We start from the raw sequence: 23,557 nt of genomic DNA on the forward strand, positions 1-23,557 counted from the left end.
GCTCGACGGCGGTTGGCCGCCGCCTTCTTCCTTCCTTGCGGTCGGCGTTGGGAACTGCTCGGGCCGGCGCCGGGGCTACCCAAGTTAGCTCCGGCGAGTTGGCTAGCCACTTCTTCGGAGCCGGCGTCGGATAGGGATACCGACCTTGACCGTTTGGAGGAGCCACTAGAGGAGGATGTTACGCCTCCCATATACTTCGGGTGCGTCCGTGTCTCCTGCCAAACGTTGAGGTACTTGAACGGCTTGTACTTGAACGGCCGCTCCTGGCATTCCGCTCTTCCTGGAGGAAATAGCCACTAAACCTGCCAATTTCATCGTTGGCTAGGAAGATGGAGTTGCGCACCATACTCTCGTTGCGCTTGACCGTTCCCGGCGGCCGATTTTTATTGTACCGGCGAGCGATGCGCCACCAAAAGTGATTGCCGGATTGGTTCGTGCCAACCACCGGATCTTCGGAGATTTCCAAGTACGCCGTGAACAATTTATCCATCTCCGCCGTAGTGTACGGTGTGTGGATACCACGAGTAGGAGGAGTCAGAGTTTGGGAGGGGGCGGTCGGCCTAAGCTCCGGTGTCCACCCGTATCGCCCTTCGGGGGCACCTTGGTCGTCGATTGGGTATGGCTGGTAGCCACCCGAACACCCGAACTTTGGGTTTGAGGAGGGGCCGAATATTCCGTTTCCGGACTAGGAAACGGTTGTGAACCGAACCATTTGGGGTTCCAACCGTGGGAGGGCGGGGGGTCATCGCCTTGGCCGGACATTGTTATGATGTAGGAGTGGAAGAAAGATTGAGAATGGATATGAGAGAATGAAGATGAGAATGGATATGGGAGAATGAGGATGAGAATGCATATGGGAGAATGAAGATGAGATTTGTATAGTTTGGTGCGAATTTTTGGATGTGAAAGTGAGGTATTTTATAGATGAAAATGTGTATTTTTGGGGGGAAAAAATAAAAAAAATTAAAAAGTGGAAAAAAAGGTAAAAAACGGATATATTTTTTTTGGGAAGTGAAAAAATATTTTTTTTTATTTTTAATCGGTTTTTTTAATTAAAAACCGATTTTTAATAAAAAAATTCAAAGGCAACGGCTATGCCGTTGCCCAATCGCTGCTCGCCATGTCGCCTGCTCGCTGGCACGGACGTGCTCGATACAGCGAGCAGCGCCGTGCCAGCGGCGCGAGCGCAGCGGCGGCAGACCTCGCTCTTGCCTGCGGCACGGACGCCGTCAGTCCACCGTTATGCATGCTCTAGTGCTTATATATGCTTTTGGTGCACATAAAAGTTCGAAGTAAATTTTATTACTTCCGTAATTAATGCACCCTTAAATTACGTCTTTAAAATCTTCGACAAACTTTCATTTTATAATGCACATAACAGTAACTCATTACATCATATCACAATTTTAACAAATATTCCTTACGTCCCAACTTAATTTAGTCGGTTTTTTTTAGAATGATTTATTTATTTGTTTCTTCATGCCAATCAACGTATAAGCTACTTCCTCCATTCCTTGTTAATAAGACACTTCTTTTTGGCATGGGGATTAAGAGTAGTATGTTTAATAGATGATAAATAAAGTAAGAGTGAATATAATTTGCATGACTGATATTTAATACGAGTCAGATCTAGCCTTAAAAACATGCAAAATCCGTGTTTGTCAACTCCCCCAAACTTTATTATTTGTTTGTCCTCAAACAAAATATGAGAAAAAACTAATAAAGAAGCACGGATGCTAAGAACTAGACTTCATAGTTGCCTAAAAAATTGTAACAAGAAATAAAGAGTTTGACAAGAATACAAATCAAATCAAGCAAAGCTTATTAGTGCATTTTCATTACTAGCTCGTTGATCACCTTGAAGTACATGCGCTCAAAAGTGTTTAGAAGTGTGTTTATCACTCACTCTCAAAGTGTATATTGGAAAAAGTGTATGCTCTTAGATCATGCAACATGCAAAGTTTACAACCTGGAACTGGAAAAAGAAGAGAGAGATTCACAGCAAATAGAAGAGCTTGCTTTCCCGAATAAGCCATGACAAATCAAGCTGTGCTGCTCATTCTTGATCTGTGAGATTGTGACAACTACTCTTATGTATTAGTATAAAGAACAATCATGTGTAAATACAAACCATTTTATTAGAAATAAAATAAAGTGTGCCGTGTGATATTAGACAGAAAATGAAATTAAATATCCCTCCGTCTGTCCCATTGTAGGTGACACATTTTCCTTTTTTTGGATGTCCCACTCTAATTGACACATTTTGAAATGGACTTTTAGGCGGAAGTAAAACAAGAACTGGAATTTAATATCAAAAGTAGAACAATCCTCCACAGAGGCCCAAGATAATCCTTTTGAAGCAGCTTGTGGTTGATCCCGTGCTAAAACACTTTATTTTCCAAGATATCTAGCTCTTCTAAAGAGGAGCTAATTATAGGGATCCTACGAACTCTAATATAGGAAAGTGAATCAACATATAAATAAACTAAGAATCAAATCCTCAACATTTAAAGTAATCTTTCAACAATGTCCATAATATGAAAATAATCTCAAGAGATAATGGAGATCATTAGCTTGTTCTCTATCATATTCCCCAAAATGGAAAAATCATTATCTCTACTTTATTCACCATCCACTCAACTCACAAAACAAAACTGCATAAAAATCCCTTGTCATATAAGAAATGCTCCACTTAGAGTGGGATAGAGGGAGTAATGGATTAATGAAAGGGATAAAGCAGCATATATTTCATCCATACTCTTTTGGCCTGATATTGATTGCATGTTACACGCACATAAACCAATAACCAACTTTAGTAATTAACAGTAGCCAAATTAATTATAAGCAGCTGGTAGTTTATCTACCCTAATATTTTTGAAGGGATTCGAGCTGTTACGTTTAAGTAAGATTGTATACATCTGTAACCAAATTACCAGCATCTCTGTAAAATAATAAGCATTCACTTGTAGGAATGACTTGAAGTGTGGAAATCCTTGGAAGTATATGATAACGGAGGCAGTACGTGGAAAGTCTACAAACGGGGTCATCGCAACGTCATTGACTGGAATGAAGATATGCAGGAGGTGGCCAAGTGATGTGCAGCAGCTATTGCAAGGCTATAGTCAGTTATTGCCATTATTGCATGATAGAGTCAGTTACTTTCCGTTATAGAATCAGTCATTTCTCATTATAGAGTCAGTTACTTTCCATTAACTCCGTGTCTGTGTCAGTTATCATCCATTACTCATCCTTACTATATAAGGAGGGTTTTGGGAGATTGCTAAGCACGTTATTTTCCTGAATTGAGTTGTAATTGGCAAGTGCCAATTGGGTTTAGAGGTTTTTCCTGAATTGAGTTGTAATTGGCAAGTGCCAATTGGGTTTAGAGGTTGTTCACATCTGAGCACTCTATTCATATATTGAAGTTATCATTTTCCATTCTATCACCTGCTCCTATTCCCAATTATCATCAAAGTGCCTTTACTCTTATCAGTATATAAACTAAAGTAATATTCTAGTATAAATAATTGATGTAAATATATAAGAAGCGCAACCTAAATAAGAAATCAATCACCTGCTACAACACAAATGCTGCTCGGCTCGAAAGCACATAGACAAAATTCACAGGCAAATAAAAACACAAAAACTATAACACAATAACACCAGACACTGCTCCAGGATTGAATATTTACATAATGCAAAGTCTTTACAGAGTCCAAACATAGCACCAGCAAATACACAGTATAGAAAATACGAAGATTTTTCGGCATAGGGGCAAAGCCTCTAGTTTTGATCTAAAAGCCAAAACATCTGACACTAGAGAACGGACTATATGAGAAAGTGATCGACTCTTTTAACATTACTAATATCTGAGAGAGAGAGAGAGAGAGGTATAGATGAATTGATTCCACTTGTTTTAGTGTCCATGAAAGTTCCTAAACAAATGTTATCTGTTGATCAATCCTACCATATGACACCAACAATCTGCAACTAGAGTTGTTCAGATAAATCATGCCAGCTACACTATGCTACACAATGTATCAACACCATGGCATATAAGCTTCTCAATCACTCGGCATATAAACATGGTCCTTAAGTCATATATTCCTTTTTCTCACTCATCATACCATGGTCATACAATCACAAATAGAGCGATTTATGAACAAGAACGGCAGACGAACTAACAAATGAGGCTTTCTATTTAATGCATCTCCACCAATCAGAATCTAAAATCTTGCTACTGAAAACCCTCATCCCGACATTCAAATGGTCAACAGAGAAATAGAATTGAAGTAGAAAATTCAATACTTTGCTAAATCAAATTTCCAAGAAATTACCTCATCTCCTCCGGGAAGAAAAACCCCCATCTTTCTTATGCTTCATCATCAACAAAGCCCTTTCTCTCTCCTTCTCCTTCCTCTCTCTATCCAGCCTCTCCTCCCTCAACTCCTCAATTGTTTTTTTACCACCACCAGAGCTCCTCTTCTTCTCCTTACGCCTCTGTTCTTCATCATCATCGTCGTCCCCATCAACAACCCGCTTCGCCATATACCATGGCAATTTCACGCCTTTCCCAGCAACTCCGTACCCAAATTTATGATTCTCATCTTCCGGCCCCACAACCCTAACCTCCTCCTTCTTCATCCTCTTATTCTTATCTTCATCCCTCGCAAATCTGCTTCTCTTTTCACTTTTCTTCTCATCACCGGGTTTGATCGGGTCGAAAATCCTGATTCCTTCGAACAAATTGATGTGCTTTGAATCAGACGCCGAATTCAAGGGCTCGGCAATAGATACAGCAGCAGCAGCAGGGGCAGGAGCGGGTGCAGTTTCGACAGAGGGTTTTTCGTCGGCTTCGGCTGGATGTTGGCTGGCTAGGCCACGAGCTTGACGGAGCTTCTCGAGGCGAAGCTCGGTGTCGCGCCGGCGAGATTGCTCGCGCTTGAGCTGTTCCTCCTTGGCGGCGGCTTCTTCGTCGAGGCGAACCTTCTCCCGATTATCGAAGTTGTAGACATTCCACTTCTTCTGCGGGAGGATGTTCAATCCACCGTGACCACCCATGATCGCACAAGGGAATTGGGAAGGAAAATCGTTGCTATAAACAAATCAAATTAGGGTTTCTGGTTGAATTTCGCACTAAGATAAAGAAAGGGATTATATCAATTTTCTGGATATTGCTCTAAAATCCCGCAATAAAAAGAAAAAGGACACTAATAACAAGATAAATTAGATAAATTAGATAGTATCAAAAATATTAAAATTAAAAATAATACTTCCTCGTCCACAAGATAAATTAGATAATAGTATGAAATTTTAGTTTGACGGAGATTAATACGTCACAATTTATAAAGTAAGAGAGAGGTAGAAAAAGAAAAAGTAATAAAATTATTATTAACAGAGAATGAGTTCTTCTTTATCAAAAGAGAAAATAGACTTTAAAATTAATTAACATGAGACGGAGGAAGTAATTAACATGCTAACAAATTTATAAATTATCGCTACTTTATAGCTTGTGTAGATTTGTTTTTACTTTTTTGGTCTTTTAACAATAATCTAGAAATTTAAATGGTAAGTGTTTTAATGTATAAGACGGTGTTATATTACTAATTCAATACTTAATTATTAACTATAATTAAATAATAGTCATTAGATATTCAAATCTACAGTTTAGATCAGCCGCCTCGGAATGTCAATACGATCAACAAAAAAAGTCAATAAGGATATTAAAGTCAATTTACAACAAATTAGTTGTAACTAACTTTTAAAAAATATCTCATAACTTTAAAACGCATATAACTTTCTTGATTTAAATTATTTTTTCGCACAACATATATCAAATTAAAGATAATTTCATAAGGATTTTAATAAGATCTCACTTGCATATGTTCCGATGTCAAAATTTGAAAAAAATTCAAAAATTTTCAATATTTTCGTACTGCAACAAATGTCAACATAATATATAACATATGTCAATATAATACATGTATAATGTCATTTTTAAAGCAATGTATTGATATTCTCAAAGCATTGTGTTGATATTTTCAAAACATTATATTGATATTTTCATCCAAAACTCTAATTTGATAGGTTTTTTATTTTTTTCAATTTAATTAATAAAATTGAAAATTACACGTGGTAAATTTTAGACCACTAAATTTTAAAAATCTTATAGTTTTAAATTAGTTGTAATTAGCAATTGATCACCCTCTAATTATGGTAAAATGAGAGATAAATGAGAAACAATAGTAAATGAAAGAGGCAAAAGATAGTGAAAGTAGTACTATTAATTGTGGACATGTATGCAAATTAATGGTGTATAATTGATTAAAAAAATTTAATTTGTTTAATTTCAAGACGGTGCAAAATGAAAAAACGGAGTAGTTTATTATTATTATTATTATTATTATTTTAAGAAAAGGGAATGGCGACTCCGTCGAATTTCTACAAGAATCCCTCATATACGTACAAGAAGAAATTAAACCTAAATTCCGTCCTTCAAAATCTCAATTGTAACTCCCTATTCCACAACCTTCACCTTCTTCTATTTCTTTCATTGTTGGTTGTCTCAATGCCATCGATTGTTCTTCAATTTTCAGCTTACAATATTGTCACCGGCAATGCTCCTACGGAACAACCGCCCACCACTCCGAAAAGAAAGCGCCGGCGTCAGTTGTTGCTAAAGAATATGATGGCCCCATGTCCCACCAGGAGTACATCGAAAAACGGAGGTCAAGTCTCTCTCTAAAAGATATTGGCATTTCAGTTTTATTGGTTAATTCTGCTACCATCCTGACCTCATTAATGGATTGTTTATTGATGAAAATGCTGATTGTTGTCAATCTTTCATTTTGGTTGTTTAATTTTGTGTAAGTTTGCGTTTTTGCTATTAAATTGATTACTTCTGGATGAACAGGAACGAAGCTAATGCTTCCCAACCTTACCAAGAGTTAACTGCTGATGTGCTGGTGATGTCAACTGTCTATTTCTTCTGTTTGCTTCTAATTATGCAAATTGATGAGATTTTTTCTTTACAGGAAAATTCAAGCTCAGCTTTAAAGTTAGTGGAGTACGAGAGTAAGTTTGTTCTTTCCAATTCTACATTTGAGAGTCTGATTTCTACATATGATGCTAAATATGCATGATATCTTTCATTTGCTTTCCAACTGAATTTGGTTTTTTTTTTATTTGAAAAGAACATAAGTTGCAGGCAGCCATGGGACTACTTCTAACACTACCAGAAACAATAATACTGTACCAAAAACGAGATCCCCAAATCAGAAAAGCACGCATTCACAGGTTAGGCTTTGGTGCTTAGAACAAGGATGAGTCTGATCGACCGATGCAAATGTAGTTTTCCAGAAAGTACAGAAGCTAAAGGGTTGCGATCTATAGACTAAGGGCGAGCTCTCTTGTTGCTGCATGTGGGGCACTTGTACTGCTTGATATGCTCAGCTCTGGCAGGGGTGATCTTCACGCATTTTCCACGGAACCACTTCTCACATATGTCGCAGCAAATCCAGAATTCATCCGATGCATAGTTCTCGCCACAGGCACCACATAACGTCTCCCCATGCTCATCCTCATCTTCCTCGTATTGTAAGCCGTAGTCTTCATCATATGGCTGCGGCTGCGGCTGTGGCCTTGAAAACCTTCCGGGAGTTTCAGCCCGTGATTTGGAGTTCGCCTTGACTTGCTGCCATTCTGATTTGAGATTGAAGATTTCTCCTTATGCTGTTTTTTGACAGCACCAGTCACAATTTCAAACACAGTTGGCAGATCGTTGATCAAGTTGAAGAGCCGCTTCCTGTCGGCTTTATCTAATCCAAACCTAGCACCAAAGTAGAAGGAAACAGCAAGCAACCAAGCATCACTGTGGACAGCAACTAGAGATAACCAGTCCTTTTCCGGCATCCCATCCCTAGCGAAGTTGATTCCTAAAGCAGGCTCAGGGAGTTCTGGTGGTACTTCTTCAGCAGGTAAATGAACCTCCCATTGCTCACTAGGAAACCCGTACAAGCACAAATTCTCCTTTTCAGGATCGCACTGCTGATAAAACTCTTCAACATCTCGAGAAGTGAAAAATAAATAAGAAGAACGAGACCAGAAGTGAGAGCTTTCCAACTGAATTTGGTTGAGGTGTTTAAGTTTCCCTAAATTAGGGTTATGCATGCAATGAACATTATCCAATGTTGGTGTGACGCCCCGACTTTTCCTATTTCTTTTAAGTTAGTTTTTGGATGACCGTCAAACTTTTAGTCGAATATCGTTTATTTATTTTGAGAGTTTATGGAATTATTTTTTTTAGAGCTCGTGTTTTCCTTAAGCCTTACTTGATTAGAGAGTAGAGAATTTTAAGTAGCAATAGAAGTGGAATTTTGTGAATGCTCGAAAATTATTGGAGATTCTTGTTGCATAAGAAATCGAGGAATGTTACATGATTTTTGAGGAGAAAATAGAATTTAAATTTATGTTTAGCCAAAGAATAAAATTTTAGAGCCTATAATGTATTTTTATGCACCCAGCCCAATTTTCTTTCTATGAAACTACTTTTGGAGAATCCAATATGAGACCAATCGTAGATATGCTCAAATTTGCTCAAATCTTCCATTTAAATCTCTTCCCTGAGAATTAGGAGGCATTCAGTAACATATTCACCTATCTACATATATATACACCCCCACACGTCTCCCACCTTTCAGAAACCTTGAAAAAAAATATAGAGAAAGAACCGAGTTGGAGAAGAGATTTTTCTGCCGCCTAAGAAGGTAATCACCGATCAATTCCTAGCATTGAATTCCTTGCATTCATTTAGGATAATTCTGAATCATCGTGCTCTGTACACAGTGTCAGTTTTTAAGTTTAGCCCTTTGTCTCCTCCGAGAAACAAATATTAGGAGAATTAGAATTTAGAATTAGAATTAGAATTAGAATTAGAATTACAATTACAATGATTTTTTTGGGGGGGAGAGGACTTACCGCCGGGAGAGAAGAGTAGCGACGGAGGTGAGACGGCTGCTGCGATGGAACTTGCGGCGTTCAGGCGTGTGAAACGGAGACGACGAGACCGCCGCTGTACAAGTCCAGCAGAGGACGCAAATCACCGAGAGAGAGAGAGAGGAAGTTGGAGTCATGATCTGTACTTCTAAATCTGGGATTTGTAGCTCCGGTTTTGAGACATCAAATTGAGAAGAGAAAAGAGAAAAAGGGGCGGAGGGAGTAATGTACTTTTCATCTTTTTACTTTTGGTTTGGTAGGTGAAGATAGTGACGAGAGTTTAGTATAGGTTTGGACCCTTATTTTAAGTATTGGGCCTTAAATATTTTGAGATGTGGTTACTACTTTGGGCCAGCTTTTTAATTTTGAGTTTGGGTCGGCAAAGTGGGGTATCTTCATTGATGGGTTGGAAATTCTTGTTTTATGGGTCAACTAAATCAGTTTATGCCAATGAATTAAGTAGTTTTCGTGTGGATACTGACCCGGGTTTAATATAAGAGAATTTAGAAATTTCCTTTAGAATGAGCAAGAGAACTAGACGAGCACTCACGTAGGATGTATGCATTCTAATTTAATTAGATGTTTTCTCGAGTTTTGATGAGTTTCATTTTTATTTCAAAAGGGTTTTCTTTCGCTAGCGAGTTAAGGCGGAGTAAGAATTTTCAAGTTAAGAATTGTAAGAGAACGAGGTGGGCTTTCTATATCCTACATTATTGTGTAGGCATACTTTTAAATTTACGCAATATCTTTCAAGTATGAGTTATGTGATTAAATTCCAAATATATTGTGTCATGCCGTATTTTGTTTTTGTGGATGTGCCTATCTGATCGCCCTAGTGGGAAGTGAGTCCCTACTAGAAGTTATGAGTTTAATCGAATTCGGGTTTGTCTAGGGAGTAAGTCTCTATTCAAGCTAGTGTACACAGAGGGGATTGTGCGCTATCTTTCGAGTTGGCCGGTCCAGTGATCCAGAATGTGGCCACGTTCTCGTTTCACATATGAGGTTCAGATATGGTACGAGGAGAGAGAAAAAAATGGGTTGCGGCCATACTTTTGAGCGAGAAAATGTTTTGGTGACTTGGCCTTTTATAAAACCCCGAGTTTACTTTTAAATGCTGACACAATATTTTATGAAAATTATTTTGGCATGTGTTCACTGGGTGCATCAAGTACTCAGACCCTGCATTTCTTTTTAAAAATGTGCAGGTTGAGCGTGACGGGTGCGGTGGGTGTGAGCAAGACCGTTGAAGAAATTTAAGTGTTTAGAATTTGTCATGTCTTCACACGTGGCATATTCCTTCTCTCAAATGCTTCCGCTGAGTAATTGTCCTTTTGAGATCTTGTATCGCTGAGATAATATTTATTTTTGAATTTTTAATTGTTGAGATACTCTGATTTTATTCGAGCTATTCCCATTTGTTTCGAGCTATGGTCGATTTGTGTTGTTTTCCCCTTTCTTCCTCGCTTCTTTAATCCTCCCCTAGTCGCGATCAACCGTGTTTTCTATCCTTAGAAAATGCGGGCATGACAATTGGCTTTAGGATTCTGCGTGATTTATGATAAAGTGGTGTGATGGATCCTGAAAATCCAGTTTGCACCAGTAGGATGTGTGTTTGACATGTGAATTATGATTTTTTTTTCTAGAACTTGTTAAGAACATTCTAACTATTACTAGTTCTATGCAACAAATTTCTTGTTATATTTGTATTATTTCTTTTATCATTTATACTTTAAGTAAGTTAGTATAGGTGCACTTGCAATCTTGCATTTTGTATAGGCGCACTTGCATTTTTGCAACTTAAATACATGTATTATAATCTTCATAAGGAATGTTCAAATGTGCAGGCGATGAAAGTAGTTCTTCTGATTGTGGAGAGTACCGAGGTGCTTCAAGTGTTTCGGAAGAGCCCTCCAGTCCTAGAAGTGAAATACAGTACTTTCCAGTTTCTGGTTAGAAACAAATCCTGAACAGATTTAACAGTGTTGAACTACATGATGAACTCGATATGAAATAAAAGATGTAGAGCGGAATGCAGCTTATAAGATTGTTTACTTAGTAATAATGCTGAACCTGAAATATATTAGCATCACCAGACGGAATTTCTAATTTAAATGATCATTGTTCTTTACCAGTTCAGTCACATGAATATCTTTCCCTTGAAATTTAGATCTCCTAATTTCAGGACAATTCTCTAGGGAGATGATGGTTAATATGCTGTATCTTGAGGTGATAAGATCTGTTGGATTCATTAGTAGACCATAAGGAGATCAATTTTGCTGCTGATTATTTATGTAGAAGTTCTTTTGGTAGCAATGAAACCATTTATTTTGCTTTAGTGATTGAGTAAGTGAATGTACTGTGCAATGGAATTGGTGAAACCTGAATCCTTGAGTCCTCTAAATGCTGGTGTTTATCATAATGAGTACTGTAGGCTAAATTATTTCCTGCTAAAACTTGTGCATATGGGGACAAAATCATTGCAGTATTCCTCATAATGAGTTATTGATCTCTTGTGTGGACCGCTAATTAATTGATCTCTGACTCTCTTAGCTAGCACAGAGGAAGCTGATCATATCAAGACACAATATGAACAGAGCTATCCTGCTCCAGGAGAACCTGTATGCGTTATGTGGAAATTATGGGGAGTACATATGCAATGAGGTGAGGCATCTAGGATTTTACTTTGCTTTTGTTCCCTCTATGAATAACTTTTAGTACCTGATTAAGTTTGTGACCTTTTGTCATTGTAGACTGATGACGATATATGCAGCATGGAGTGCAAAGCTCAACTTCTTCAGAGGATTAAGTTCCAAAAGGTTCTTCTTTCTCTTGGTGTAACAATACACTCATTATGTTTTTTCATTATCTTCCTTTCGAGTTTTGACTTAAAACCTACTTCCAGGCCCCCAAAGTGAGCAACTCCAAGTTGCACCATTATCTACACATCGATGTACATTGGAGGTGCCTGAATCTGGAGGGGACACATGGGATCATGATAGGCATCGCTGGTCAAAGAAGATATCTTGGCTTTGCACTTATGAATGGTATAATCAGCTATTTATGCACTTTTGTGAAAATTTGCAAGCAGTTAATGTCTGATTCGCCAAGACTCAGATGTTGAACTTCTATTGTATCTGGATCTCGTACTGGGGAGTTCTCTGTTGTAGTTGGAAGTGCAAGAAGCCTGGACATCTTCCAGAGGACTGATTGATGTTGACATCTGGTGGATCCTGTCGAGCAGGCGAGGCATGCAACCAGTTCTTTTCTCGTGATAGAAACCGTAACTTTTTGTTTTGTCTAAGTTCAACATTTTATTAATCATGGAATTTTTCTTTACAGGTTGCTATGGTACAAAACAGATCCAATACAGCATCGAGAGATCTTCTTGATTTGTACAGAAGGTCCTTGTGTGCATAATTTGCTCTCATTTTCTGTTAAATTTTCTTCTGCAGTCCTTACTTTGTTGATGTGAAGTAGGGCTTGTTGCAAACTCACAACACACCTTTTCTTCTGCCAATGTCTATGGCATCTGATCAAGTTGACACATTTCTAGGTGAATGGTCAGCATGAAAAGTCTTATCTTATAAGCTGGACCGCAAGCAATCTAGTAGTACATGAAATTTGAGATGAAATTTCCCAGACCACAATTAGTGCCCATTGTAAAACTGTGTCCATTTTTCTGAGTTTGGAATGTTTGTTAAAATTATACATTATTTAATATTTTTTGGTTACATAGCTTGAAAATCGAATACGACGTTGAGTAGAGCACCAATTGTAGACCAGAGATCTTCACATCATACCATTTATCTTATAAAATGAAAAATATGGCTTGAGAAGTCTACTTGCATCTCGATTATTTTAGGAATAGGGAAATAAACAGAGAAACCACTGGTTTTCAGTGTCTATGAAGAAGCGCGCTGAACTGGCTGATTATATATTTTCATTAGATAGTTAGATTTGAGTTTGAATGATACATATGACATGCTGTCTGTATCTGCTGATGCCACCAAATTGGGAAGAATTTCTTGAATGCAAGGTGTAACACATGTCGTGGATCAACCACTTTGGCTGCTTGTCTAGGCTGTAAGAATAACTTTTGTGATTGGTAAGCCCTTTTACAATCTCTTCTCCTAATTCAACACAATCCTTTGGTTGATGTGCATTAATATTTCTTTATTGCACTGGATGGATAAACAAGCTTCTTCTCATCTGTTAGTATATACATCTTGACTAGTTTAAGAATACAGAAGAATATTAGCAATGGTTCTCTAGGCACGGGAATATACTATTACTATATCATCTTAATCTGTCTGGTAATGTTCATCAGTTTTGCTTTCCTATATTTTCACCTGTTATGAGATACGAAAATGCATCATTCTCTGAGTGATCTATTAATATAGGCTTCTCACTTCTTTTTATAAATTTAGACGTGTTTATTTTAATCAAACTGATTGATGGAAGCCAATTTTATTGCCTCTCATTCCTCATTCTTGCATATTGTTTTGTTCTAGACTTCTAGCTATTCTGCAATTATTTCAACCCATGGTACAATCAATCAGTATGGAGAGTGTGAACCCATATCTTCTATATTTTCAATTATTTAGAAGAATTACTCATGCTCATCATTAGGGGCTCACGTGATTTGGTTGATGGCCTTTTTAATCTTTATAGCTTCCACAAATTATTTTCTATATCTATTACTTGAAGACAATAGAATGAGTGATGGCCTTGAGTTTTCAGTGCAGATCATCTGAGTGAACACATCACGGAAAATCAAATACATCAACAATTTTATTCGTATAAACTTAACTGTCTGGTAAGAATTTATTTTTCTTTCTTATTTTTTTCTGAGAATCAGTTTGGGTATCTTTGATTGTTTGTTCCATCATGCTGGGGGCTGAGAGATATGGGAATTATCTATCAGAAGCTCTGCAAATCTAATTTGTATCTATTTCTGTTTTTGGTTGCTTGGGAAATCGTGCTTGTAGAATATTTCCAGTGTACCACATTTGGATGATGTTAGAGGAGTTTGTGCATATAATCTGATCTTATCAACTAGTATCAAGTAAATGAGGCACATATAAAGTTATATGGAACGGTATCTAGTAATTTCATTGGAACACACATACAATGGGAAGAACGGAAAAGAAATAAGGACTTGATCGTCTTAGAAATTTAACCTTGTACCCCCCCTGTTCTTTAAACATAGCAACTCTTTCCATTTTTGTCCGACTCCTTAAAATTATGCACTTTCTAGTTTAGGAAACTTTTTTCTTCCTAATAAGGTGGAATCCTTCTCCACTAACGATACTTCAATCACTTTTTCTTTCTATCTTTCTCTTACTTTACCAATTGTGCATTAAAACCCATGCCATTTCAAAAGTTGCTACTTTTAAAGGACGGAGGGAGTATGAGATAGCTGATGCCTCATATCACCATAACACCATTCACCTTTCTGCTTGAATTGCAGAACAGAAGTGGTTGTGGAAGATGGTAGTATGACGCTTTTATGTTTAGTTTATGGCTCATAGTGTTATTACAAGCTAAAGAGGATGGAAAGAACACGGTTATTTTAGAAGAAATTGTTGCACTACTCTATGTGTTTCCTTTGCTGCTTGTCTTTCTTTCTTTCTTTTTTCTTTTTTTTGGCTTGGATGACGGCTACTAGTTATTAACTCCTTTTTTCATCACAGGTTAAATGTTGTAAGTCGACTTGCCTGGTGACTAGTATCAAGGATCTCTTAGCTTGTCATTATTGTTTTGATAAAGCTTTTGACAAGTTCTATGATATGTACTCCGCAACGTGGTAAGTGATGCTCCAACCAACCTGCTGCATATTTGCATAAGCTCCTTCGTTTCTTGTTTCACGTTACCACTCTTTGCACGAAACAAATGCTTTTCCTTGGCTGACAGTACGAATAATTCCCTTGTGATAAACTCGTTATCTGCTTTGAACTTTCCTGAAACTGGGGAAGGTCGCCTTCATCCTCTAGTTTCAGATCGCATTCATCATCCCACAATGTTAAAGAAAATTGTCAAATCATGGAATTGACTCCCAAGAGATATAAGGAAAAACATGTTTATGCATGTCTGATTTCATATTTCCCTCCAACTTCATTTCAGGATCATATATGCTTAACCCAAAAGCTTAGATAAAGTTGTAAAATAGCTAATATTTCTCTCAGGCTCTCGTCGTGATCTCTAGCCATCTTTAAAGGATTGAATACTGACAAATGCAATTTTGCTTGTAGGAAACCTGCTGGACTATCAATCATTGGGAATTCTATCTGCTGTGAAGATCACTTTGAGTGGTTTGTAATTGTTTGCTACTAATATTGCCAACAACATGTTTTATCTCAGAGTTTTCAGGTTCTGATAAAACAATATTGATTTCTCAGGCATCGGATGAACTGTTTGAACGCAAATGTAGAAGATAACGCCTATATTTTAAAGAATAAAAACGTCAGGGACAAGAAATGCGCGCAGCTGCGCGACTTTATGTTTTGAAAGTGTAAGTCAGTGGATTTTTGTAATATCCCAAATTTTGTGACATTTATTTAAGATATGTCGATTGGAAATTTCATTTATGAAATTTAAATTGTTGCTACGTGATTGAGTTTGATTATGTGGAATAAATCATCATGGGGAAATTGGAATGAAGTGCTAGTTATATTTAATGTGGGAAATCAATTTAAATAAAGATCATGCATCTTGTTCTAGCCAAATAAAGTGGCTATTGTCGGCCCCTCCAATTATTGGAAATTTTCTTGGATTTAATTAATTGTTTTGGGATATTCATTCAAATTAAATCCAAATCAAATTATCCCTAAATTGTGCTACATGAAACTCGAACTCTAACCTATTATTTTTGTGAGTTTCGGATATCCTCTACTTGAATTAAGAGGATGAATTAGTTTCTTTGATAAAATTGGTATCTTATTGATTCTTTCATTTATTTTAAATCCAATTAAATCTTGACACATTTTATTCTCTCACCCCAATTAAATTAAGAGTTGCATTATTTCCTTGTGGCTAATTAAGCCAATTTTCGGCCCCCTATTTGTAGAGGAGAATATATTTGTTTCCTATTTTGTGGAATTCCCTTTATTCAATACCAAATTAATACCTAAGCCAAATTAACTGGGGATGTGAATATTTTCCTTCTATTGTGTCTCCATCCCACACTTTTTAGCTTAATTTCCTTGGGGGAAATCTATTTTATTGCTGCCTATTTTATGAGAGTCTTTTCCTATAAAGAAATTACCAAATTTAAATCATATTCTATTTAATTGAGGATTTAAATAATTTCCTTGTGCACACCATCAAGATTTTCGCCCCTTCCCTCATTATTTCCTTCTTGGAGATTTAATTTATTTTGTTCCCTTGTTTATGGAATATTCATTGACTTATTTCCTAAATTGTAAATCTATTGCTCTCCAAGTAAATACCAAATAAATTCCTTATTGAATTTATTAACCTAATTTTTGAAATTTTGCCTTCTTTTTAATTGTGGGATTATATTTATTGGCCTCTATTTTATTCCTCCACAATTAATTAATTAATTAATGGGATTAAACCTAGGACTATATAATCACCTAAACTAGCCCTCATAATTTTCGTGCCTCACCTCTCCTCCCTCTCTTCATCCTCTCCAAAATTTCTTCCATCATTGTTCTTGCATCCATTGAAGTTTGATTTTCAAGAGTTCCCGACGAATCACATCAATCTTTGCTTCTACCGTTTGGTTTTCGATTCAAGAAGGTATAATTAAATATTTTCCTCATCTTCTCCATTGAAACCTTGTTCTTGATTCCTTCATGCATATAGTGAGTGTAGGAATCATAGATCGCAAAACTAATCGGTGGGAATTTGTGTTTGTATGAGAAAAACTGTGAATATGCGATTGTGAATGAATATGTGTAAAGTTTGAATAATTCATTGGTGAATGATGTGTGGTTATATGAGAACATGATTGTGAGAACCTTTTGAAGCATGTTTGTGTGTGGGAAGCATGAAAAATTGTGTTTGGTTGAATGAGGAAGAAACCCTAATTTCGAAATTTTGAGACCTGAAAACTGTGGTGTTCGGACAGTGGATTCCGACGTGTGTTTGACTGACCAAATGATCTTATTTTGGTTCGAATTTTTAACTGAGTAAACTTCAAGGTGTTTTCTGTGTGGTGTGTAAATTTCAGCCCCTTTTGACTAAAGATGAATGTTTAATAAATTTTTGACGTCGACTGCGCAATTCTGCCAGAAACTTGTATTCTCGCCCAGAAAGTTTCGTTTTCTATTTGACCAATCAAATTGCCTCATTTTGATGTGAATTTTGAACTGCATGAAATTCGAAGTGTCTTCTATGTTTTATGAAAATTTCAGCCTCATTGGGCATCGGATAAATATTTGGTGAATTTTTCAAATGAACTGCGCAGTGCATTAATGTTTTGACTGACTAATCGACATGATTTGAGTGAGAAATTTTAACTGGATAAACGTGAATGTGTCTACTGTGTTGTGACCAAATTTTAGCTTTATATGAGGTCGGATGGAGTTTTGGTGATTTTTACAAACAAACCGCGCAGTTCTGCCAGATTTGTTGTTATGTGGAAATATCACTTGTTGCCAAGTTTTAATGAATTATATGATGCATGTATGATTTGGGAAGGTATCCTGTGACGTGATTATGTGTGACACGTTGAGAAATATTATGACATGTTGTTCCTTAGGTTGATGAATGTTGGGATGGGTAAATTAAGGGAATGATAAAAGGAATGATAGGACATGCATGGTAATGTGAATTTATGGAAGGCTGATTTGTGTTGTGATGATTGGCAAGGGTTATTGTGTGTACGTGAGCACAAGGAACGAGGGTTGTCTTAAGTGGATATTGAATTAATTAAACCAACGAGGTGGGCTTTCCTTACAAATCTTTTTATTTTCCAAAAATATGATGTGGTGTTATAAGGGTGGTTTAACTTGTTATGTCATGCCATGGATTATTTTGATTGAGATTGTGTGCCTGATGCCTAGTTCGTCTGAGTTTACTCCGTTAGGCTATATGGCCGTGTTGTGAAACGAATTCGGGTCTGAGTAGGGCCGCAAACCCTATCAGGCTGTGTACACTGGTGAGATCGGGAGCCGTCCTTGCTAGTCGGCCGGTCTCGTGGGCGAATAGTGTGGCCACACTTTCGTCGCACTGTGGATTGATGATTGTGATTGATGGATTGTTGAGAAAATGGGGAGATTATTTGACTGGCCAGTCTATGAAACGTTTTTGTGTTCTCGATGATATTTCTTTACTACGTATAAAACTCGAGATCACTGGTATGGATGACATAACTGTATAAATGTTTTCGGCATGAGCCCATTGAGTACAACAAGTACTCAGCCCTGCATATGTTTTTCCCTATGTGCAGGTTGAGCGGGATGTTGCGGTGGATGTTGAGTTGGCCTAGGAACTTTGGATGCGTTGTGTCTTCATACATAGACGTCATCCTTGACTCTCTTTAAACCTTATTTCCGCTGCTATATTTTTGAACTATGACTCAAGACTTTATTCTGTTTCGTACTGTGTTTGAGCATGTTTGATTGTGTTAGGCTTTCATCTGATGTTTACCTTGTTACTCTGAAATGGTTTTTCGTGAACTAAACCAAATGTTTTCTTTTGGAAGTTAATTGGATTTTAATATTTACTCCGCTGCTTCTTTTGAAAAATCCTTTGCCACAAGTCGATGCTAATTAATAATAAATTTATAACATTAAGTTTTTTTAAACTAAAAAATTATTGTCTAAACTTTTAATGAACTAAAATATTATTCCTTTAAGCTAATTAAGTTTTCATATAAAATGTTATCCTTAAATGTTGTCTTTAATGTTATCCCGTGGTCACGATCGCCTCGTTTGTAGTACCCCTAGTTTGGGCGGTCGTGACAATTTTTGAATGTATGGAGAAGATGAAGGTCCAGTTACTTCAATTTTATTGTACTGTGTCTTGTAGAGGATGAGGAAGGGTGCCAATTGCTTATCAATCAAGTGTAGAGCCTGAGGGATCGACCTGCCTGTGATCCAATGCTCGTCTAGTGTTTATCAATAGCATGTAAAGTGTTTATGCTGCTAAAGTATAAGGAACTGACCTTATTACTTTTATTCTCGATAATTATTCGTAGATGCAAAATTTTGAGACAAATAAACTCTATGCCTGAAAGGAATCATCGATTGCAATTTGCAGGAATTATGTATTCTAAAACAGTTGAACACACCTGCAATGTCAATCTATTAGAAGAAAACACTACATTTCTTGCTCGCAATCTTGAAAAAGTGCCAAGAATCTGACTTGCTATGCTATGTTGATGTTTCTATATTTAGAAATTGTTCAGTTTTCCATTTATATTTCTTGCAAGTCATAATAGAAGGCTCGCATTGTTCATTAAATAATATTATAATACTCCATCCGTCTCAAGATAAGCGAAGCACTTCTTTTTGGGCAAGGGATTTGAAGAATTGATATTTAAAGAGTTAAAATAAAAAGAGTAAAGTAAGAGAGAGAAAAGTAGATAAGTAAAGATAGAATAAAGTAGGTGGAGAATTTGCTAAAAAAACAAATGATTCACTTATGGTGGGACATCACAAAAAAGAATGTGACTCGCTTATCATGGGTAGGGGTGGATCGGTACGGTATACCGTACCGAGAACGCTATACCGCATACCTTACCGAAAATTGCGGTGTGACAAAATATCATACCAATACCATACCGAAGTTTCAGTATTACCGCATATACTGAAACTTCGGTATCGTTAATTTTTGATACCATTACCTTACCGTTATTGCGGTATACCGTACTTTTACGGTATACCGAAGTACGGTATGGTATACCGTAGTACCGTTATGCAAAAAAATCTATTTTATACACATTTAAAAATAGGATTTTCAGAGATTGTTTCTTTTTAATTCTAGTTTATATTATATAAATATATTAAATATAATGTAATATATAATAGAGTAAAAGCCAAAACTGGTCCTGAACATATGCCCATTTTATGATTTTGGTCATATACTTTATCTTTTCAATTTTTGCATCTTGAATATTTCAACTCGGATCACAATTGGTCTTACACTAACAATTCCGTCAATTTTTAAACGGGTTTAACCCGATTTTGACAGATTTCAATGGTTTTAACAATCTCATTCGGGTTAAAACCGTTTAAAAATTGACGGAATTGTTAGTGTAGGACCAATTGTGATCCGAGTTGAAATGTTCAGGTTCAGGATGCAAAAATTCAAAAGATAAAGTATATGACCAAAATTATAAAATGAGCATATGTTCAGGACCAGTTTTGGCTTTTACTCTATATAATATTTCAACATTCACCGATTTTTCGGCATGCACCGAGGATTCGGGTATACTGCGGTATACCGATTCTACGTTATATACCAAATATTCGGTATATCACCCTATACCGTGGTATAGGAAAATTGATACTGTTATCGTACTGAAAGATTTCGGTACGGTATCAGACCGTACCAAAAATTGTGGTATATCGAAAAATCGATATTTTCGATATTTTTTCAGTACGATGCTTCGATATTTTTGTCCAGCCCTAATCTTGGCACGGGGGAGTATGCATGATTCTATTCTTTGAAATATGGTACTTAGTATCAGTATCTACATGGAAAACCGTACCAAAAATTGAATACGAGATGACAATTTTACCCCTTTCTTTATTTGATTTCCCCAAATTACACAAATTAAAGGAAAAGGAGGTATGAAGTTCAGTCATTATCAGGGGCGGACTCACGTAGAAACTGGGTAGGGCTGAAGCCCTTACCCAATATTTTTTTTATATTTTCTACTTTCAAATTTTTTAAAATTTTAAAAAATTCTATTAAGCCCTTACCAAATAATGCCACTGAAGAACAAATTATCTTGGAATGAATAACTGTGAGGGGCTGAAATTAAAGAAGGAAAAAATAAGCATATGCAGAAGAAAAGCGTAAAAATGGTGTTTGGAAGAGTAAGGAAGATGGAAGTATATTCACAAATGAATTAAATAATTAATAGTATAAAGGTAAAAGTCAGATGGACCCCACTTTATATTCATTGACTAGTTTGTAGAGTAACTTTTTAAAAAGAGAATGTACTCCTATTCTTTAAAAGTGCTATCACCTTTTCAAGTTGGCACACATTTTTTTGTTAAAATTTAAGTAAAATGGGTATAAAATTTAAAGTACATACGTCTTTAGAATTTTAAAAAATTAAAGCGAGAGAAACAAAAGAGTTTTTGAAGTTTACAGAGAGCGGCCGCAGCAATACAGAAACGGTGCAATTTTGTAAAGGAGAGTTTGAGTCTTTGAAATTTTTGGAGAAATTAATATTCAAATTTTACACAAATTGTGAGTAGGGAGTGTATTAAAGTTATTAATTATTAATTTTATATTCTATCTCTTGTTTTTATAAGATTTTGATAGAATAGTTGCAAGCTAAAAAAGTAATAACAATGGTTAGTTGCAAGCTAATATTTGTGATTGTCGTATAGAATACCATTTATGTTAGTGAGTGTTGATAGTATCTTATGGAGTTATGGATATTGTACTTCAATCATTATTTTTTGGCTTGATCGTAGAAGATGGAACGCTTCTTTAAAAAAAAACATTGGGATGAAAACACATAGAATTCAGTTGCTACCACTTTAGATGTAAAACCACAACTGTCACATGTTTTTTTTATTAGATATATTTTGGACTACTTCGTATTAAATATATATGCATTTTTACAATTTTTGCAATTTTTATATTATATAATTATATTTGACTGTAAAAAAATATATAGTGCAGTCCAGCCCTTGCCGTCAATTTTTTCTGCGTCCGCCCCTGGTCATTATTGGAATTTTGGAAAACTGAACACGTAATACACACTTCAATTCGGTGGGCCATCCTTTTCGTATATGGCACCGCGTTCCAGTTCTTTTTATTCACAAAATTATATAGTGAAGCAAACATACTCTAAGGGTATCCACTATGGTTCGGCGCAGCTATAGCCGCGGGTTGGGGCGACGACGGGGAGGATTATAGTGTATGCGATGTCCGCCCCGAGGCGGACGAACTTTTCGGGGCGGACGGTTATCAGGCGTAATCGGGCGAGGACGCGCCGGTCCAGGGCGGAAGCTGCGAATAGACGCGCCGGCTATAGTGCGGCGGTGGACGGCGGTTTTTTTTTTAATTCAATTTATCACCTATAAATACACCACATCCCATTCATTATTTTCACACCATTCCAACTCTTCATCGCCAAAACTTTCTCTCACTAGAATTTGTGGACTGAAATGGACAATTTGTGGAATGACGCGTGGAATTCTCTGATTCAAGAGGTGCAACACCAGGCCGCCCAGGAGGAAGCGGCGCGCGCGACGAAGGCGGTGGAGGCCGCGATCCCTCGTGCGATTACGCATCGGCGGACCATCCAACGAGACCACGCTGGTGCGCACCAGCGTCTAATGGATGATTACTTTGTGGATAACCCCCGTTATCCACCCGAGATTTTCTGGCGGCGATTCAGAATGTCGCAACGGCTCTTCAACCATATAGCGACGAATTTGGCAGAGCGTTACCGATGCTTCACCCTCCGGCGTGATGCCGCGGGCCGGATCGGGCTTCTACGCAGCAGAAGTGCACATCAGCAATCCGGCAGCTTGCCTACGCCGGACCAGCCGATATGTTCGATGAATACCTATAGATGGGTCAGACAACTAGCCTAACGGTCCTTAGGCAGTTTTGTAAAGGGATCCAGGAAATTTTCGGTGGGGAGTTCCTACGAAAGCCCACACCTGATGAGTGTCAGAGACTATTGGATATGCACGGTTCGATCCATGGGTTCTGAGGAATGTTAGGAAGCATCGATTGCATGCGTGGCCTGGAAAGGCCAGTTCACAACTGGATTCAAAGCAAACATCAATCGATGATTCTGGAAGCCGTTGCTGACTACCGTTTGCGGATCTGGCATGCGTATTTCGGTGTGGCAGGTTCGAACGACAAGCAGTTCAGTAGGGGATATATCCGCGGTGGCCCGTATTCGTCAAGACAATTCACCAACCGGTTGGACCGAAGAAACAATATTTTGCGCGCAAACAAGAGCGTGCTAGGAAGGATGTTGAGCGGGCTTTTGGTGTCCTCCAATCGCGGTGGGCGATTATACGGTGCCCGGCCCGAGTTTGGCATGAAGATGATGTCGCGAATATCATGTTAGCATGTATCATATTGCATAATATGATAATAGAAGATGAAGGATTTGCGGCAGAGCACTGGGCACCGGAAGATGGCGCAAGTACAAGTCACGGTGTTGCCTCTGCGCCGATCCAGATGGGCGTAACACGGAGCAATGAATATTTGATCCAACGTTTTGCTGATATGCGCAGAACCACAGCACATACCACACTCCAGGCCGATTTGATTGAAGAAGTTTGGGCACGTAGGGGAGGCGGCACAGTGTGAACACCTTTGTGATTTGCACTAGATTAAATTTTTCGTTGTATAATTTTTCATGTACTTTAATACGACGAAAATTTAGTGT

The 23,557-nt window shown here is 37.4% G+C and overlaps 2 protein-coding genes and 1 pseudogene across 10 annotated transcripts; 1 reads left to right on the forward strand and 2 right to left on the reverse strand.

Annotated features, from left to right (window-relative positions):
- Positions 1–1,803: 1,803 nt before the first annotated feature.
- On the reverse strand, positions 1,804–5,172 carry LOC121795676 (inner centromere protein-like). 3 transcript variants are annotated; one of them, XM_042194232.1, is made up of 2 exons: positions 4,338–5,172; positions 1,804–2,067 (listed from the first exon to the last, which is right to left on the reverse strand). In XM_042194232.1, exon 1 carries the CDS (start codon positions 5,059–5,061, stop codon positions 4,339–4,341), a length of 723 nt encoding a protein of 240 aa, XP_042050166.1. In that variant the 5' UTR covers positions 5,062–5,172; the 3' UTR covers positions 1,804–2,067; position 4,338. The 3 variants fall into 3 exon arrangements, with proteins under 3 accessions (XP_042050166.1, XP_042050165.1, XP_042050167.1); XM_042194231.1 differs by having other exon boundaries at positions 1,804–2,084; XM_042194233.1 differs by lacking the exon at positions 1,804–2,067 and adding an exon at positions 2,117–2,451.
- A 1,251-nt stretch (positions 5,173–6,423) lies between these two features.
- On the forward strand, positions 6,424–15,601 carry LOC121795679. Of its 7 annotated transcripts, none has more exons than XM_042194235.1 (14): positions 6,424–6,509; positions 6,597–6,728; positions 6,914–6,965; positions 7,035–7,074; positions 10,839–10,943; positions 11,545–11,655; positions 11,745–11,810; positions 11,897–12,240; positions 12,334–12,395; positions 12,995–13,099; positions 13,735–13,810; positions 14,688–14,800; positions 15,246–15,305; positions 15,393–15,601. In XM_042194235.1, exons 8-14 carry the CDS (start codon positions 12,205–12,207, stop codon positions 15,499–15,501), a joined length of 561 nt encoding a protein of 186 aa, XP_042050169.1. In that variant the 5' UTR covers positions 6,424–6,509; positions 6,597–6,728; positions 6,914–6,965; positions 7,035–7,074; positions 10,839–10,943; positions 11,545–11,655; positions 11,745–11,810; positions 11,897–12,204; the 3' UTR covers positions 15,502–15,601. The 7 variants fall into 7 exon arrangements, with proteins under 7 accessions (XP_042050169.1, XP_042050173.1, XP_042050172.1 ...); XM_042194239.1 differs by having other exon boundaries at positions 6,458–6,728; positions 11,897–12,038; positions 12,103–12,240; XM_042194238.1 differs by having other exon boundaries at positions 6,458–6,728; positions 11,897–12,038; positions 12,109–12,240.
- Positions 7,200–9,960, reverse strand: LOC121795678 (annotated as a pseudogene).
- Positions 15,602–23,557: the final 7,956 nt, after the last annotated feature.

The sequence above is a fragment of the Salvia splendens genome, chromosome 3 (genome assembly GCF_004379255.2).
Source record: "Salvia splendens isolate huo1 chromosome 3, SspV2, whole genome shotgun sequence".
Lineage (NCBI taxonomy): Eukaryota > Viridiplantae > Streptophyta > Magnoliopsida > Lamiales > Lamiaceae > Salvia > Salvia splendens.